The 17,154-nt window shown below is 46.5% G+C and overlaps 1 protein-coding gene across 2 annotated transcripts in view; it reads right to left on the bottom strand.

Moving 5' to 3' along the window:
- Positions 1–1,453: 1,453 nt before the first annotated feature.
- Positions 1,454–17,154, bottom strand: part of znrf3 (zinc and ring finger 3) — a 90,329-nt gene continuing 74,628 nt past the window's right edge. Inside the window, exons 3-8 of one of the 2 annotated variants that reach the window (XM_030358526.1) lie at positions 11,305–11,379; positions 9,646–9,777; positions 8,321–8,428; positions 7,097–7,264; positions 5,910–6,012; positions 1,454–5,554 (exon numbers count right to left, since the gene is read on the bottom strand). In XM_030358526.1, the coding sequence (XP_030214386.1) occupies positions 3,840–5,554; positions 5,910–6,012; positions 7,097–7,264; positions 8,321–8,428; positions 9,646–9,777; positions 11,305–11,379 (2,301 nt within the window). In that variant the 3' untranslated portion in view covers positions 1,454–3,839. Of the gene's footprint in view, positions 5,555–5,909; positions 6,013–7,096; positions 7,265–8,320; positions 8,432–9,645; positions 9,778–11,304; positions 11,380–17,154 lie in introns of both variants that reach the window. The other variant, XM_030358525.1, reaches the window with a different exon arrangement.

The following is a 17,154-nucleotide window of genomic DNA, read 5'->3' as shown; positions in this document are numbered from 1 at the left end:
TTCTCGGATTGATTGAGAATGGAGAACCTGAATAAAAGACATGACAACCAAATAAGTAAGAATAACAAAATAGTTTCTCACCGTTTCACTTTAAAAAAATGAATAACAGTTAGGCTTATCTGCATCACTTGTTCACAATGTGGCCACACAGGCCCCCAGAGGTTATAAACTCTGATAGTGATAAATGCACTATAAATAAAGTTGATAGTGTACAGTGTACATAGCAATCTAGACTGTGGTCTGTGGACTGCATATCAAACTGGGGATCCTTGAAATGAAAAACGGTTGAGAATCACCTGGCTACACCTTGGGTATTGCAATGATATCATACAGTTATGGTTAGGTTGATTAAAGACATTATTGCATTACTTACTTTGGCCTTCGCAACACATCTGTCATCGATGACTTGGTATTGAATCTCCCTCACCCATCCACACACCATCTGGTTATAGGCCTCCAAACTTTTGTACGCTTTAAGGTCTTCCGCTGTGTATGGGCTTGGCGAGAAAACCAGGTAGTTGACGATGTCAGGATAACAAACAGACGGAAGACTCTCCGGGTCGTCATTGATCCAAGACGAGGGAGCCAACTCGTAGGGATCTGCACCACCAATCAAATCTAACTTCCTCAAATATCGTGCTTTTTCGCCCGGTCCGAGTCCTTCTCTGTATGCCTTTGCATCTATAACGCCTTTTGACGAGCTTTTCTTGGGTTTATGACCTTTATCCATCGCAGCGTTTTCGTTTATCCAGCGCAGAGTTTACATGCATTACAGCGCAGTGTCTACATCGAGTGCCTCCAACATGGCCGCGCATCCGGGTTACTGCCCAAGACGTGACGTCGGTGAAAACCCTCTATTTAACCAAACAAAAAACAAACCCTGGAAATGGACACTTCAAAAATCATAGTGCTGAACCCTAGAACATTATAAAACCTAAAACTTGACCCTACTAGATATCCCCACCCCTAAAACCGATATTAAGAATACGAGATAAACCATAACCAAGATAGGAAACCCTAACACTATAACCAAACCCTAAAACCAAATACCAAACCCGGAAACCTAGCCCAAATATGAGGTTCTAATCATAGAAAGTTTTATTTTCTGATGTTTGGAAATGTATTGAATAAAATCTAAGTAGTTCAGTGTTCACATTAAAACTTTCAGGCCATCCCGTCTGGGGAATTAACTGTACATTCTCTGCTCTATCCATGGAAATAGGGCGGTCTAGAGACTAACTTTTCAGTTAAAGTGTTTCATGTGCTGTCACTCACCTTGTAAGCTGACCTCTTGGTTATTTTCTCCATCATAATACTTTAAATATAATAATAAATGGTTGCTTGGTATTCTAGAATGTTTGGTCAAAAAGCAAGATGGCCGAACGAGTTCTTGTTCCAAACTAGAACTGAATGATCAGTGCATGCTGTTGAAGAAAACACACCACAACTTGAGTTTTACTTGAATAAAACTGTATATTTTACAGATCTTTGTACACTTTAATTACAAAACTGTATCATACTAAAGTTTTAAAATCAGTTTTTTGGTCATAGAGATTTAATTGTCTTGTGTGCAATTACCATGTATATACAAAGTCTCATGTTAGTGATTTTCCTCAAAATAAAAATCAACCAATATCTCCAAAATGTTCATACACTCGGAACATAAGGCATGGCTTAAAGATAAATATATTAGTAAATAAATATTCGGAGAACATATTTCCATTTATGAAACGTGTTGCTATACAGGAACAGAAATATACAGATGGATTTCTAGACTTTTATAACATTTGTAATGATAATGACGGAAAATAATTATATTCTTACTTAAAAAAAATAAAAAATATTATTTTGTACACATTTTAATATTCTTAAGTGCTAGAAACGATAACCCAAAAAAATTAAATAGTGACTTAATTACCCAAAAATGTTATATCTGCAGTAGGTACAGAAACCTCTATGCAAAAGGCAAGATTAGATTCTATCTTGATTACAGCACTGGGTTATCATATAAATAGGGTTATTTTAGGAGGTTTTTCCTCTGTCAAGAGAATGAGTACATTTCATAGAAACAGTATCAAAACAGTCTGCAGGACAAACAAATAGGTCTGTATAAAGTAGAGTGTTGATATCGACAGCTTGTGTAGTACTGTATGATAGGGAGACACTGTGGTATGTGTAACTGCAATGCAAAATAATAAAACAAAATAAATCACATTACAAAAAGTAACCCTTATGAACCATGAGTCTTCCTGATACTTTCCTTTGGCCTTTTGAAACACACAAGAACCTTAAGAGCCGCACATAAACAAGAGCATACCTTGTGGAGGACATTTTGATAAGTGACAGTAAAAAATAAAATAAATGTAAGGGCTAAACTCCACATTTCAAAGAAATACAATAGCCCTTTAGAAACTGCTTTCCTCAGACGGCTTTCTATCCAATCACGCCTCCCCCTGTCCGACCGCCCGGCCCCCTGTACGACCGCCCGGCCCCCTGTCTGTCCGACCGTCTGTCCGACCGCGCAGCCGTCTGTCCGACCGCGCAGCCGTCTGTCCGACCGCCCGGCCCTCTGTCGACTACAGGGGTCTTCTTACCGATGGAAACTGTCCACATGGGTTTTAAAGAAAGCTATGATAGCATAAGGCTTATGAGTTATACTGGCACGTCCACGAGTAGGCCACAGCTGGATAGAAATGGACCGCAGTAACCTGAAGGTACAACGTGTCACACAGTACTGAGACAAGCAGCGTTTATGCATGACCATTTCTATGCTTAGTTTCCAATTCCTATCGATCGCTTTATACTTTTCTCAAGAGAGAAAACCGGTCTTTTCAAAATGTATCAAACATGGCAGGCTTTACCTAGATCTTATAAAGAGACCTTAGCTGTGTTCGAAATCTTTCACTATCACGGATATAGTGCACTATATAGGGTGCTCGCCATTTTGTAGTGGTGTTCAAATTCTCAGTGGTTAATTTCATTCACTATATAGTGAACAATAAAATTTAGTGAACATATGATGTTCCCTATATGTTACTCCCGTATACCACAATGCAATGTGGTCGTGTTTTTTTTTCATGTTTAGCGTAGTGTCCGAATTCTCGTTTGTTCGTTCCCTATATAGTTCACTATATCATAAACACTATATAGCGAATAGTGAGTGAGTGAATAGGGAACGATTACGAACACAGCTCATTTCTTTGAGTTCTGGTGAAGCTCATCCATACAGCGGTTTCTACTCGAGTTTGTGGTTGATGAAGCATTATAGCCTTTTCAATTTTCACGTAAACACATGATGATGAAGTTACATGAAGTGAAAGATCTAAATCAAACCAGTTGCACAAAAAAAGGAAGCTTGATTTCAAGTGACAAGCATACAAATGAAAGTAGGGGACCAGTTACTTACAACGCCAATATGGGATGGCAGAACCCTTGTTACCATTATGGGATGGCAGAAACGTTGTAATCATTATGGAATGGCAGAACCCTAGTTACCATTATGGGATGGCAGAACCCTGGTTACCATTATGTGACGGCAGAACCCTTGGAGAGGGGCATTGTGTCCAAGCTGCTCCAGTTTGTGTTACGAGGCCCCAACAAAGCTTTTAGTACCAGCTGGTCCATGTCTCGAGACGTTTTGTAGCCCTAGTACTGAATTGAATAAACTGTGTATCTGCCAACCATCATTTTCAGTAGAAATATTACACTATCAAAGATGCTAACATTCAGAGTTTTGCAAAAAAGGCGACTGCAAGGCAACTAAGGGCTTTAATTTGATCGCCTGATTGACCGGTTGGCTTGCATTGTAACATCGACGTGGCAGTATAAATGCTAAGTCCTTACAGTCCCCGTTCACTTGAAAATGTATTGCTTCCCGATTCCTTGTTGCTTGTTGGGCCATGGGGTTGGACCAGGGCCCTCCTCTCCTCCTCCTGTGGGTACACCTGACCTATGAACTGTCCCGAGGACAAGTACCCCGCCCTCCTGTCCGCCTGCGGCCTCCCTGATTGGGCCTCTGCCTCCGTCGTCCCATTGGCCGGCAAGAGGCTTCCCTGGGTCTCTGTCGCTGCACCCAACTCATAGTCTGTGTCCTCGGGAATTATGGGTATTCTCTGGCTGAGTTCACAGCGTCCCTGCCCAGAGCAAGCATCTGAGTCTGTGTGCGCGTACAGCACGTTGACGGCGTAGTCCTCGGCATAGCGCGCCACGCGGTGCACCTTCCTCTCCTTGTAGAAGCAGCAGGGCCCCCCATCGTACCCCCCCTGCTCCGATGGCGGGCACATGTGCTCAGGGGCAAAACACTTCTTCAAGGCGGCGCTCTGAAACTCCGCCCCTAAGCGACAGCCCCGGCCCATCGGCCCCCCTCGGTCCTGCACCTTGCGCTCGGCATTTGGAGGGGGTCCCTCCAAGCAGCAGCCACAGGTCCCGGGCCCCGGAGGCCCAGGGTCCCCCGACTCCTCCAGAGCCCGGCTCCCCCGGTCCGCTGCGCAAGGCGGGACCCCTGCTGACGAAGCCCCCCCGCTCTCCCGGGTCTCCAGAGATGAACGACTGCTTTGGTTGGCCTCCAGGCTGCAGCCCCTTGGCGCCCCGGCGGGCTGGCACGGCGGGCACTCGTGTCCCGAGGGGGCGGGGCTGAGCGAGTCGTCAGCTGGCACTGCGCCCGTCTCCGCCCCCGCCGAGGTCCTGCAGGGGCTCTTGCTGCGGTAGACGTAGGGGTCGTAGTCGCTGCTCAGCGAGCTGCGGAAGGTGGAACAGCTGCCGTACACGCCCTGGTTGCTGACCTCGGTGCAGTCCAGCATGGAGTCGCTGGAGGAGCAGTGGCACTGGCCCGAGCTGCTGCTGCTGCTGTCGCTGCCGGGGCAGTCCGCCAGATAGCCGCTGCACACCGAGCGGTGGCCGTGGTAACAGCCCAGGCCCGACACGCTCCCCGTGTCGGCCATCCGTGAGCTGGAGGCCGGCCCCATGTGCATCACTGTTGGATACAGCAGGCCCTGCTGAAAGGCCCTGCCGTGGTGGCCCTTGTGGGGGCCCGCCCCGCCGTTCAGCAGCCCCGCCATGGCTGGTCCCTGGGCCCCGTCGGGCGGCTGGGGGAACGTAAGGCCCTGGAAGTAGTAGTGCTGGTACATGGTCTCGTACTGCGAGAAGCAGGTGGCCCGCGAGAAGCTGCGTCCGCTGTGGAACTTGGGTCTCTTGAAGGCCGTGTGGTGGGGGGGCTGCGCAGCAGGGTAGGCGGGGGGTCCGCGGTGCTCCAGCCCACAGTGGTGGGGGTTGAGCGAGTGGTCCAGGTGTAGTGTGGGATGGTAGCCGCGGAGGAAGGCTGCAGAGGTGGACTGAGCCGGGTAGAGACCCTGGGGGTCCGGATGCTGGTCCACCGTCAGCACAGTGATGGGGTTGCCGTGGGGGTCCATGCTGGTGCGGGTGGGGTATGCCGTCACCTGCCCAGCGCGGTGCACCCTGCCTGGGTAGTGGACGGGCAGCACTACCCTCTGCTGGCGGCTGTGGACTGAGCTGGCCGGCTCCATGCACACCGACCCGGGGGTCCCCTTCTTTTGTTCTGTGAGAGGACGGACAATGAACAGGTGTTGCTGAGCCACTAAAGTTTATTAGTGTGTGTGTATGTGTGTGTGTGTGTGTGTGTGTGTGTGTGTGTGTGTGTGTGTGTGTGTGTGTGTGTGTGTGTGTGTGTGTGTGTGTGTGAGTGTGCTATGCACTTTATTGTGTGTGTGTTTACGCACACTTTATTTTACGTGCGTGCGTGTTGATAAAACTACAATACTATAATAATACTGCAGAATCTAGAGAATACTGTACGTAAATTCTCACACATTGACGATACACATTGACGATACACACACATGTTCAAGTTGTAAAATTCTTAAGAGGGCTTCAGAAAGGAGCTGCGAACCCACCGAGGATGTTGTGCCTGCAGTGGGGGCAGGTGTGGTGCTGCAGCAGCCAGGGGTCCACACACTTCTTATGGAAGCGATGAGCACACGGGATGACTCGCAGCTCCTGAGAGAGACAAACAAAACATAACATGATTGAATAAATGCAGCCTATACAGATAGGAACCAGGCTGATCATTCCCCTGCAGCACAGCATCGACCTGTCACGCTCGATAGGATTAAATTGGCAGAAGAAAATGCAGAGGTTTATGTAAAATAAGAACGGAGGGCCGTGGGAGGACTTAGCAGAATGTTGTTGTACATCTATGAATAGAAGACGAGAAACCATTTGCCAAACGGCTTACAGAACATAAATAAGGGACTAAAGGTTCTAAGAAACGTCATCAAATTGTAACCTGATTGGTTGTCTGTTGTATTGACATACAGTATCACCACCAATGGCCACCAGGTGGCAGCAAAGCACCACAATAACCCGACCTTGGTACTTCTCCACTGCAGCATAGGGCTGCTAATCCCTTGACAAAAACAATATTCACTGCAGCTTTTCACACGATTCGGGTTAGCCCCCCCAGGTACAGCGAAAGGTGGTGTGCCGGGGGACTCCATCTCAAATACATCGGAAGGAATGTCCTAGAAGAAGTACAGTCTCCCCAAGCACATCAGGGGACTTCCACCTCCATTGTCCACCAAAGACTAAATAAACGCCACTATGTTTCTGGACACCAAGTATTTATTGGAGACAGGTCAAAGCTGGAACAACACGACCAGTTGTTTGTGCGTCGACACGGAGAGCTCTGGTATAGCTCGTGATTCCTGATCCAATCACACTCTACGGGCGGATCCCACGCACATGCCAGGCCCAGAGGGACGTCCCTCACAAACCCATCAATGTGTGCAGAACATCATGCTGGTACTGGTTCTCTTCATCAATATTAACAACACACAGGCGACATGTATGTCGCTGTGTATCACAACAAGGACCACTGTAGCTCCTCCTCAAGGGTATGATGACCCTGCCTCACAACGCTACCACCTATTCTCTCGGTTGCACAAGCAGTTCCCTAGCAACCATAAGTCACGTTAGCGGCCTGCTACGGGCGTTGTCGGTGCGTGTGTCCCTTCAACCAGTCGGAGGCTCACAGAATTAAAGTTTGCCTTTGTATAAATAGAGGTTTTGAGATCGGCCTCACCTCCCCGTCAATGTACTTCTCCAGGCAGATGGCACAGTCTGAGGTGGAGCTGCTGCTCAGCCAATCAGATGCCCCACAGCTGCTCTCCCGCTGACCTTTGACCTTGGCCTTGAACTTGCGCGTCTCCATCTTCTCCAGAGCCTGGATGGCCATCCGGTTCAGAGAGCTCTGGAGGAGAGACGAGGTCAGGAGAGGAGAGGAGAGGAAAGAAGAGGAGAGGGTGACGAGGAGAGGAGAGAAGAGGAGGGGGACTTTTATTGGTCTGAAAGTTCTTCACCGGGGAGAGGTGGAACTGGGTCATTAGACAAACACACACCCTACCTTGTACTCAACGTGATGTTATGGTTGCATGTGATCCAGTGGGATTCCGTAATTTGTAATCGTTAAAAAGAATACATTTATGCAGCAAAACCCAAAGGTATGTGTGGCTCTTTCTTTTTTACGAAATTACGCACTTGTATGCACAAGTTGGGGCAAGCACCGCGCGCGCGCGCGCACACACACACACACACACACACACACACACACACACACACACACACACACACACACACACACACACACACACACACACACACACACACACACACACACACACACACACACAGCAGAACACCTGTCCTGAGGGCTCCAGCTTCTGGTTCTCCTGCTTCGTCAAGCCACATTACCGTCACCTAACCATAACAAACAGCTTACCACACACACCTTACCTTAACCAACAGCTAACCACGAACAGCTAACCACACAAACCTAACTATAACCAACACCTAACCACAAACATCTATCCACACACAGTTAACCACACACAAATAACCATAACCAACAGCTAACCACAAACAGCTAACCGCAAACAGCTAACCACAACCAAAAGCTAACCAAACACAGCTAACCACACACAGCTTACCAGAAGCTAACCAAAGTCAATGGCTAACTAACAGCTAACCAATGGCTACCCTGCCATAACTGACTGCTAACCGAAAGCAAACCAAATCCAAAGGGTAACTAAAAGCAAAGCATAACCAACAGCCAACCATGACCAACAGCTAACCATAACCAAAAGCTAACCAACAACTAGCCATAACCAGCAGCTAACATCTCCATCAATAAACATATCTTGTGTGTGTGTGAGAAACAGGAGGGAAGGAGTCAGTCAGTCAGTCAGTCAGTCAGTCAGTCAGTCAGTGTTTGTGTGTGTGAACCAGTCAGTAGTGCGTGCGTGCGTACCTGGCTTCTTCTTTGTTTCAGTTTGATCTTGATGAGCAGGATAAGGCAGACCAAGGAAACGACTACAAAGAAGGCCAGGAATATGCCCATGTCAAAGTACTCCGTGGGCTGCTGTGAAACAAAAGAACAAAGCCAGACGCACCAGTAAGACAATAGGATTCACAACTATATTAAGAATACACACCAGTAAGACAATAGGACTCATAACTATATTAAGAAGAATACACACCAGTAAGACAATAGGACAATATACTTTTTTTTAATGATCAGCTTCATCATGACTAGCTGGAAAATGAAGACGAAAGATTAATGGAAATGATCCCTCATCAAAGTGGCTCACTTGAGAAGCATGCAGATATATAAACACTGACGGATCCTTGAAGTGGATGCGCAACGTATAAGGCAGCTTACTGAATATGCTGGCCAGTCACGTAAAAATACAAAATCTAAAAGGTGTCATCAGGAAATGTTCGCTGAATAAAGTCAAAGTCTTTTAAGTGTGAGACTGTTGGACCTTCCTCACTCATCAGACACGTCCATGTATGTCATGGTTCATGATGAGATATTCAAAGTGAAGGCGAAAGCTTTGGCACTGGCAGTTATTAGTCTGTTTCTGATTCTACTGGTGTCCCTCTCGTGTATAATCACGTGAATCATTTCATTTCAGTGATATTAAAGAATAGGTCTGGTACATAGGCATATCATTATATGTTCATCATTACCAAAAAATACATTCAGTCAGTACATCAACCTTTGCATCTAAAATTTGAAATGTATTCAGACATGCAATGATAACGGTGCAATATTTGATTAAGAACGTACAGTATATGGTGTGGACATCTAGAAGGCTAAAGATAGAACTGGGGACATTTGCCATTAGCCACAAGATGAAACAACATTATGACATTATGTCATTCCTTCCACAGAACGTTATTCATAAGACAGTAGTTGTCAGGGGTAATCTGTGATCCAGCAGTGTTAAAGATGAACTTCAAGGGGGACAGGGCACAGAGCCTGGCCCAAAACCAACAACTAAATGGGCCAAGTTGCGCCTTGTTTCGTGATTCGTTACGGACACATTCTATTGAAGAGGTTAGGTTCGTTTTCCCAAGGTTTTTTTTTCCAAGGGGAAACTGTATTCGTAAAGTGGCCATTCAACATGGTGTTATTTTCAAACCTTTACAACTGGTGGGGCGCTTTAGCAGGACAGGAGGGCCTCACCACCCTATTGGTTTCTCTGGTGCAGATCCACACTCCTTATATTTGTCTAGAATGTGAGGGTCACACACGCACACATGTCATGTGAGGGAGGCTTGCAGTCTCACCTTGGGGGGTCTGTGCTGTATGCGAGCGCGGGCGACTTTCTGCTTGTTCACGATGTTCATCAGCTTCATGGCGTCGTTTCCCTTGACGTAGACCACTGGCCGCTTAAGGGGGTCCTCGCCCACCTGGTTCAGCTGAGAGAGAAAGACCGAGGAAGAGAGAGAGAGAAGAAACACCAACATAAGAACCCACATATACCACAATGCAAAAGCACATGATTACCATGACAGCAGCCTGCGTAAGTTGAACGATCCTCTAATGAATAAGACATAACATCACAGCCCCCAGGCATTAGGACAAAAATCCACTCTGTCATTACCCCCAAGAGGGAAGGGGGGTCAGACCTATGGCCACCCAAACCGACCAATAACTGTGGCCAACTCCTGCCTGAAAAGCAGCAGAAAATAAAAACACGGCCGGAGCTAGGATTCATGGCATTCATGGCAGACTAGGAACTGAGACAGTTTGTCATGGTCATTCCTCCTCCTTCCTCCATGCTCCAAGTCTGCCGCCCTAATCTGTCATTTTATCTCTCCTGATGTAGTCATGGTTTAATGACTGAATTATGGAGACTAAATAAATACATGAATAAATAACCCATGTAGATGTTTTGACTGGCTGTGCCATTAGGGCTGGTCTGTGACTGTGCAAATGCAAACTGTTTACTTGGGAGGTAGTTCATTATAATGATACATTACTATAGTGTATCCTCATCCAAAGACCGGTATATCCAGCTACGCTAGTTCAGAGCAAAATTTATGGTTATGTTTTCCTCCTCATCAATTCATGACAAGGTTTTGCAATCCCTGGCCTTTTTCTGATCCCACAATAACACGTCATACCAGGAGGTCAAGCTCTTTAAACCTCTCCTGGGCCCTCAGTCCCCCACAGCACCCCCTCCCCGCCCCTCGGCATCGTGGGTCCTGTCTCTGCCGATCCACCCTGACTGGAAAAGCCTCTCGGGAATTTAAGGCAGCCGCCCTGCGCTGCCTTTCATGTGGTCTCCACGCAATCCCTTTTATCTCTCAGCTCTACGTGCTCACAGCCCGGCGGGGGAGGGAGAAAAGACTTAAAGAGAAAAAGTTGTACAAGTCCGGGCCTGGGGAAGATGAATACCTCTGGTGAATTCTTGCGACAAAACCACTCCGAAGAGAGACTCCTGTATTAATATATTTATGATATATCAGAGAAATAAAGACAGGAGAGGCTACCCCGGAGACAGGGTCGGACAGGGAGGACACATGGACTTGGTGTGTTTGTGCGACAGTTTAGCAGGCAGAGTAGGACTTGATCATGTCTCCAATGATGAGCTAATGATGTGCTGTCCTGTGTAATTATAACCTCAGCATCATCAAGGACCAGTGAATGCTGAACCTGAATATCAATATTCTAAGCTAACATCCCAGCACATGGCTCTAAATAGTGGAACAAATCTCTGTATGAACCAGCTGAATCCACCATTAACACATATAAAAAAATTAAGACATTTATTAAAGCAGTATATACACAGACAGACAGACAGACAGACAGACAGACAGACAGACAGACAGACAGACAGACAGACAGACAGACAGACAGACAGACAGACAGGAAGGCATTATGAGTGGCCATTCAGACTTGAATGGCATGTTCTAAAACTGCACTTTGAGTTGTACACAAACCTGGTCGATAGCATCTGGGTTCTCCGACACGTCAAAGATGACAGCAGTTGCCCCCCTCTGAACAGCTCTTTTTGCCTGCAAACAACAGAAAGGCGTTATTAGTTACAGAACTGACACTGCAGCAATAGCAGTCAGAATTTACATTCTGAACCCCAGGATAGTTTTCCGCAAAGGATGTCAAATCAATGACCACTAGAGGGCGTTCTCAGACTAGGGCTAAAGACGCTTAGAAATGAGAGGTAGGAGGTAGTAGGAGTCTCTCTCTGTAAGTAAGTAAGTAATTAAGTGAGTGAGTGAAACAGAGAGAAACAAGGCGGTGGCTAACAGAAGATATGGTGATAAACATGTGTGGCCTATCATTAGTCTTCATGAGGTCATTGCACATTACATCTGTGCTGTATTATAACCATGATAAAGTTTTCATCTAACACCAGTGTATCGCTACCAGTGTAGGCCTACCAGTAACAAAGCCGTACCAGTAACAAAAGCACAGACAATGACAAGAAAGTTAACATTTTATTCCGCCAGTTTCACGCTGCAGTTCATTTGCTTCTTTAGCTGCTCAAAACGAGACTCCCTTTCATCCGAGGGAAGAGAAAGTTTTTCTGTTGCCGAGCTCTTTTGAAGCCTAATGCTAAGGGCTAGAGATAAAGGAAATGCTTGTATCCGCAGAAATCCAGAGGATCTCCTTGCAGAATCCAAATTGGTTCCCCCCCTCTCTGCCCCTCCCCTCGTCAGAGAGTCATTTACCCAAACCCCTGCTTCACCCAGCAAACCGTTGCCCCGTTTGATCCAGGGTGCCCTATTTAGACGCTGTTTGATGTCTGCAACACAAGATCTAAAAGCTTGTCTGGGATCATATCCTGGTATTATCAACTGCCCCTGGGCACCTGCCAGCACTCTTCATAACTTGGGGGGGGCTGGCGATCAAAGTGACAATTGTACAAGCGCTGTGAATTTTACAGAGCTGTGTGATGTCGTCCTTCGGCAAGGTCTGGTCCACACACACACACACGCACGCACGCACGCACGCACGCACGCACACACACACACACACACACACACACAAACACACAAACACACGCACACGCGCACACGCACACACACACACACACACACACAGTCATCTAGCAACTCAATGAGACAAAGGTAGTTCAGCTCACTGGGCCTCTTGGTTTTTGGTTTTTTTTTATGACAGGGATATCAGAATTCATGCAACATTTACGTCACAATTCTGCTTTTTTGGGAGTCACTCTGTCAATGAAAACATGGAAGACAGTTGTGGTGGAGGAAATCTGAGGTCTGACAGTCAAATGAGTCGTAGTTAATAGTAGTAATGTAGTTAACATAGCACTTGACATCGCCACCAGGTCGGACTGTGACTAGTTCACACTGGAATCAGATTTAGAATTTGAGCAATAAATGCAAATTGAGCATAAGGTATTTTAGTGTGAACGAAGCCATATGAGACACATCTAGTCCCACCGAAAAATTAACGTTTTTGGTCTAATGAGATTTCTCTCCATCAGGAACATTTCAGAGTGGTTCTACTTCCGTTCTGTCACCCAATAGAAGCCCTTAAGCGGCGCTGCCACGTTCCTGAGCTCCACATAAAAGCCCTGGCTCTTCTATTCCTTCGTCCAGCCTGCTTTACATACCACCACCCCCTCCCTCCGATCTTAGACTCAAATTTTCTTAAACTTGGAAGTTCAAAAGCGAGAAGGGGTGGACGTGGGGAGGAGGAAGGGAAAGGGAGAAGAATGGAGCTAGTGCGTGTGCGTGCTTTTGTGCGCGTGTGTGTGTGTGTTTCTCTCGGTTGGGGGACAGCTTCAAGCTTCAGCTTCTGCCTCTCACCCAGTTTTTTCCCCCCTCAGCTTTTAAATCGCTAGCCCCCCCTCCTCTATTTAACTCTGCACAAGCCTGCCGCTTTTGATTTTTGCTCTGCCGGTTAATAAATAATAGCTGTTGGTAAGACGCAGGGAGAATAGTGATATGTGCACTGTAAAGACGCTCACTCCTAAGGTCCACCAGTGAGTGAGGCGCCTGCTGCTGAACACATTCACTTGCAGGCAACTGTCAGCAAAAAAAACAACTAACTATGAGCATTTATAATCGATCCATCTTTTATTTGTTTCAGTCGTGGAGCAGTATGATCACAATAATCCCCGGTTTGAACCTAGTCCGGCAACGGCAGCTCGCAAGAAACCAAAAGAGAACAAAAACAGAAAAAGACTCCCGCTGCTGCCATACTTGGAGCCATGGGCATTAGGGTACAATCTCACCAAGTGGCTAGAAACCACAGCACACAGAGCCGAGGAGGGCCGTCTAGACTCCAGCACACACAGAGAAAACAAAGGCTATGTTTAGTGTCTCCGAACAGGCCTGCCAGCGAGGACTACTCACTCCTCTTCTCAGTATCCATCAGCCATCACAGGCAGCTGCGCTTCACACTGACAACTGCTGCATCTTTATTACTAATGTGAATACACTCATATATTATGAACCATACGCATGCGATCACATGTCCACACAAAACATTCATTTGAATCGCTTCATGCACACCCTCACATGCGCACACACAAAGCAAGGCTGCCTATTCTACATCTTCTGCTTTATTGTATGTGTACTTTGTTCCTCCTCTCCTCTGGACTGCTGCTGCGCTCCGCTCCCGCTCTCTGCTATAATTAAGCCAATTAAGTCTTCAGAAGACTCTGCTATGCTATTATGCCGTAATTTCATGTTGCTGGCTTTACAGTTTATTAAAAGATAAAGCTTTCTCCCATGGATTCTTTTATGTGGTCACTTGCCCTCCTTCTTTGCATCTCTCCCTGTGTGTGTGTGTGTGTGTGTGTGTGTGTGTGTGTGTGTGTGTGTGTGTGTGTGTGTGTGTGTGTGTGTGTGTGTGTGTTTTTACATTTATATTCAAACCAAATTAAATTAAATATGGCTTTTGTCATACCAGCAACAGACTTATATACACAAGTCTGGTATGAGTCTTATATACCATGTCATGGTATTCTGGTAAAAGGAGTTCTAACTGTCTCCATGAAGCAAGTCCCCGGGCTAAATCCAGTGCAATACATTTGCATTCCCTGTAGAAAACTAAATGTAGGCCTCCCTTTCCTATTAAACAAGAAACCTGGGTCCTTCAGTGCTACTCCAGCAACAAACATTTGATTTGACCTTTCCAGCCATTTGACAATATAATGAACATGTTTGTATGAAACCCTGACGCGGCATTATGATTATTAAGTCAAGGGTGTTCTGTTGAACTGCTCGTCTTCATTCACAAGCCTGCTGGTGGCCACCATGTTGAACCTGGAGATTATCATCTGTTGAAATCTATGGATTCCATCTGCATTGACAATCATCCGGAATTTGAGAATAGTTACACTTCCTAATTCAGTCAGAAGTTCCTTCCCTCTGAGCCGTTTCCAAACGGTAAACATGGCGTTAAGCGGTTCAACTGTTGGTTCACGTTGGTCCCATATGCCGCGTTTCCAATGCAGGGTGCGGAATGGATCGGTTCGCAAAGGTGCGGTAGGGAGGGGGCGTTATAGCCCAGCTCAGTTCCGAGGTTGCGTTTCCACCGCCGACAGTACCCTTTAAGGTAGGCCGGATGTCGATCGCCGCGGCAGCTACGTAAACATCGTAAACCACGTCTTCCTCCCCAAGAATGCAGACGAACTTCTCCACCTCCTTGTTCGCCCAAGCAAGCGTTTTACGCGACATGTTAATTGTAATGAATAATACCTCGAGGCTACTGTTTGTTTGTTTTTATCCCCACGTCTCCCGGAAGTGATGATTCTGTCGACCAATCAACGGAGGGGGTGTGTAGCTAGAATTTCCCGGGACCCTTTCAGGCGTCTCGTCTCGTTTTCAGTACCCCAACGGAGGAGTCCTGAAAACGAGGCAAAAGCGGGTACGGCTAAGTCCGGGTCACGCCCACTTTTGGCGGTGGAAACGCAACCCGTACCGCACCTTTGCGACTCGATCCGTTCCGCACCCTGCAGTGGAAATGCGCCAATAGAGAAGTCGAGTGTCTGTTAGCCACACACACACACACACACACACACACACACACACACACACACACACACACACACACACACACACACACACACACACACACACACACATGGCCTAGTGTGAGTGCACTCACACTAGGCCTTCTGGCCGTGGCCGTTGCAACTGTGACCTGGCCACGATAGGCTCTTGTACATACGTCATCACGTCGTAACACGTAACACTGACCAAGCGTCCGCTGCATGGACCATAATAAAGTCTGCCGCCAGTCAGAGTTTTAACAACAATGGACAACAACACAGAGAACATAGTTCGCACTTTGCTGAGTCTGTGTCTTATCGTCTGCCCAAATGGCTAACAGACGCTCGACTTCTCTATGGGACCAACGTGAACCAACAGTTGAACCGCTTGACGCCATATTTACCGTTCAATGGGAAAGAAGGCTTGTCGCCTTTATTATGTCCATGGTCGTCGCATGGACTATACGTCATCCAGCTCAGGTTGCGTAGCCGTGCGTGTGCGCGTGTTGGCTCATTAGCATCTGTACCTTGGCGGCCCGTACCGTAGCAGCACACCTATGGAGTTAGAATCATGCCAAAACCCCGCACACACGCAAAACGTGTTTTGCTCACGCATAACGATTCACACGCACACAAAATGTGTTTTACTCACGCACAATGATTCACACACACGCTCAGTGTGGTTTGCAAATACAAAACATCATTCACAAACTAATGCATTTTGCTTCAGAAACAAATACAGTATGTTTTACACAAAGTACAAAAAAAATCCTTCAAGTACACAAAACAATTCTACAAGTACGGAACACTGAAAGCTGCGCGTGGATCGGAAAGCATTTGCGCAAGGATCAGCAAGGCGGAAAATTAGTGCCAAAAGTCACGTGACAAACAAATGTCCTATTGGTGCGTTTTAATATCCATCCGTCTCGGAGGTCCGAGGACGTTGCCTAGCGACACGCACAAACACGCCCCTTTTCCTCGGACGGCGATCTCGCCATCTCGGTTGAACTCAGTGGTGACCGAGCGAAATTCCGAGACAGAATTCAAGATGGCTGCGCCCATTGTGACTTGAAGTATGAACTGTTTTCATTGTGCTTGGACCACTTTGGTGGTTTAAATGGTAATTTCAATCACTCGTATTACTGCAATACCTTACTGCGTCCGTATCTCTGCCTATGTACACAAATATATTGTATTTGTGTACAGCACTTTGGTCAACTACTGTTGTTTTAAATGTGCTAGATAAATAAACTTGACATGACTTGACTATGGCCTATAGCCTACTTATATTGGATCGCCTGGTCCTCTGCCAATGCTACCGCGACAACAGCTTTCCGGGTGGCGTCCATGTTTTCCTCCAACGACCGAGCGAAATACTAAAACGCTTGAAGTGTGGGCGTGGCATCAGATCCGAGATCCGAGCCGGTGCGCAGAGAATACTCGAATGCACCATATGATTCACACTACACAACAGCAGGTGGCGCTGTTGAGTCAGTTTAAGGCCGCCAGGACGATCTTTTTTTCTCCCCAAAATTGTTATTTGATGCCTACGGAAGAGGATTAGGGCAACACATGTAAAAAAAAATTAAGTTCTGACTTTATTCTCAGAATTCTGAGAAAAAAGTCAGAATTCTGACTTTAATCTCAGAATTCTGAGAATAAAGTCAGAATTCTGACATTAATCTCAGAATTCTGACATTAATCTCAGAATTCTGAGATAAAAGTCAGAATTCTGACATTAATCTCAGAATTCTGAGATTAAAGTCAGAATTCTGACTTTAATCTCAGAATTCTGAGATAAAAA

Source organism: Gadus morhua, chromosome 6, assembly GCF_902167405.1.
Source record: "Gadus morhua chromosome 6, gadMor3.0, whole genome shotgun sequence".
NCBI lineage: Eukaryota > Metazoa > Chordata > Actinopteri > Gadiformes > Gadidae > Gadus > Gadus morhua.
This window is presented reverse-complemented; position numbering and strand designations above follow the sequence as displayed.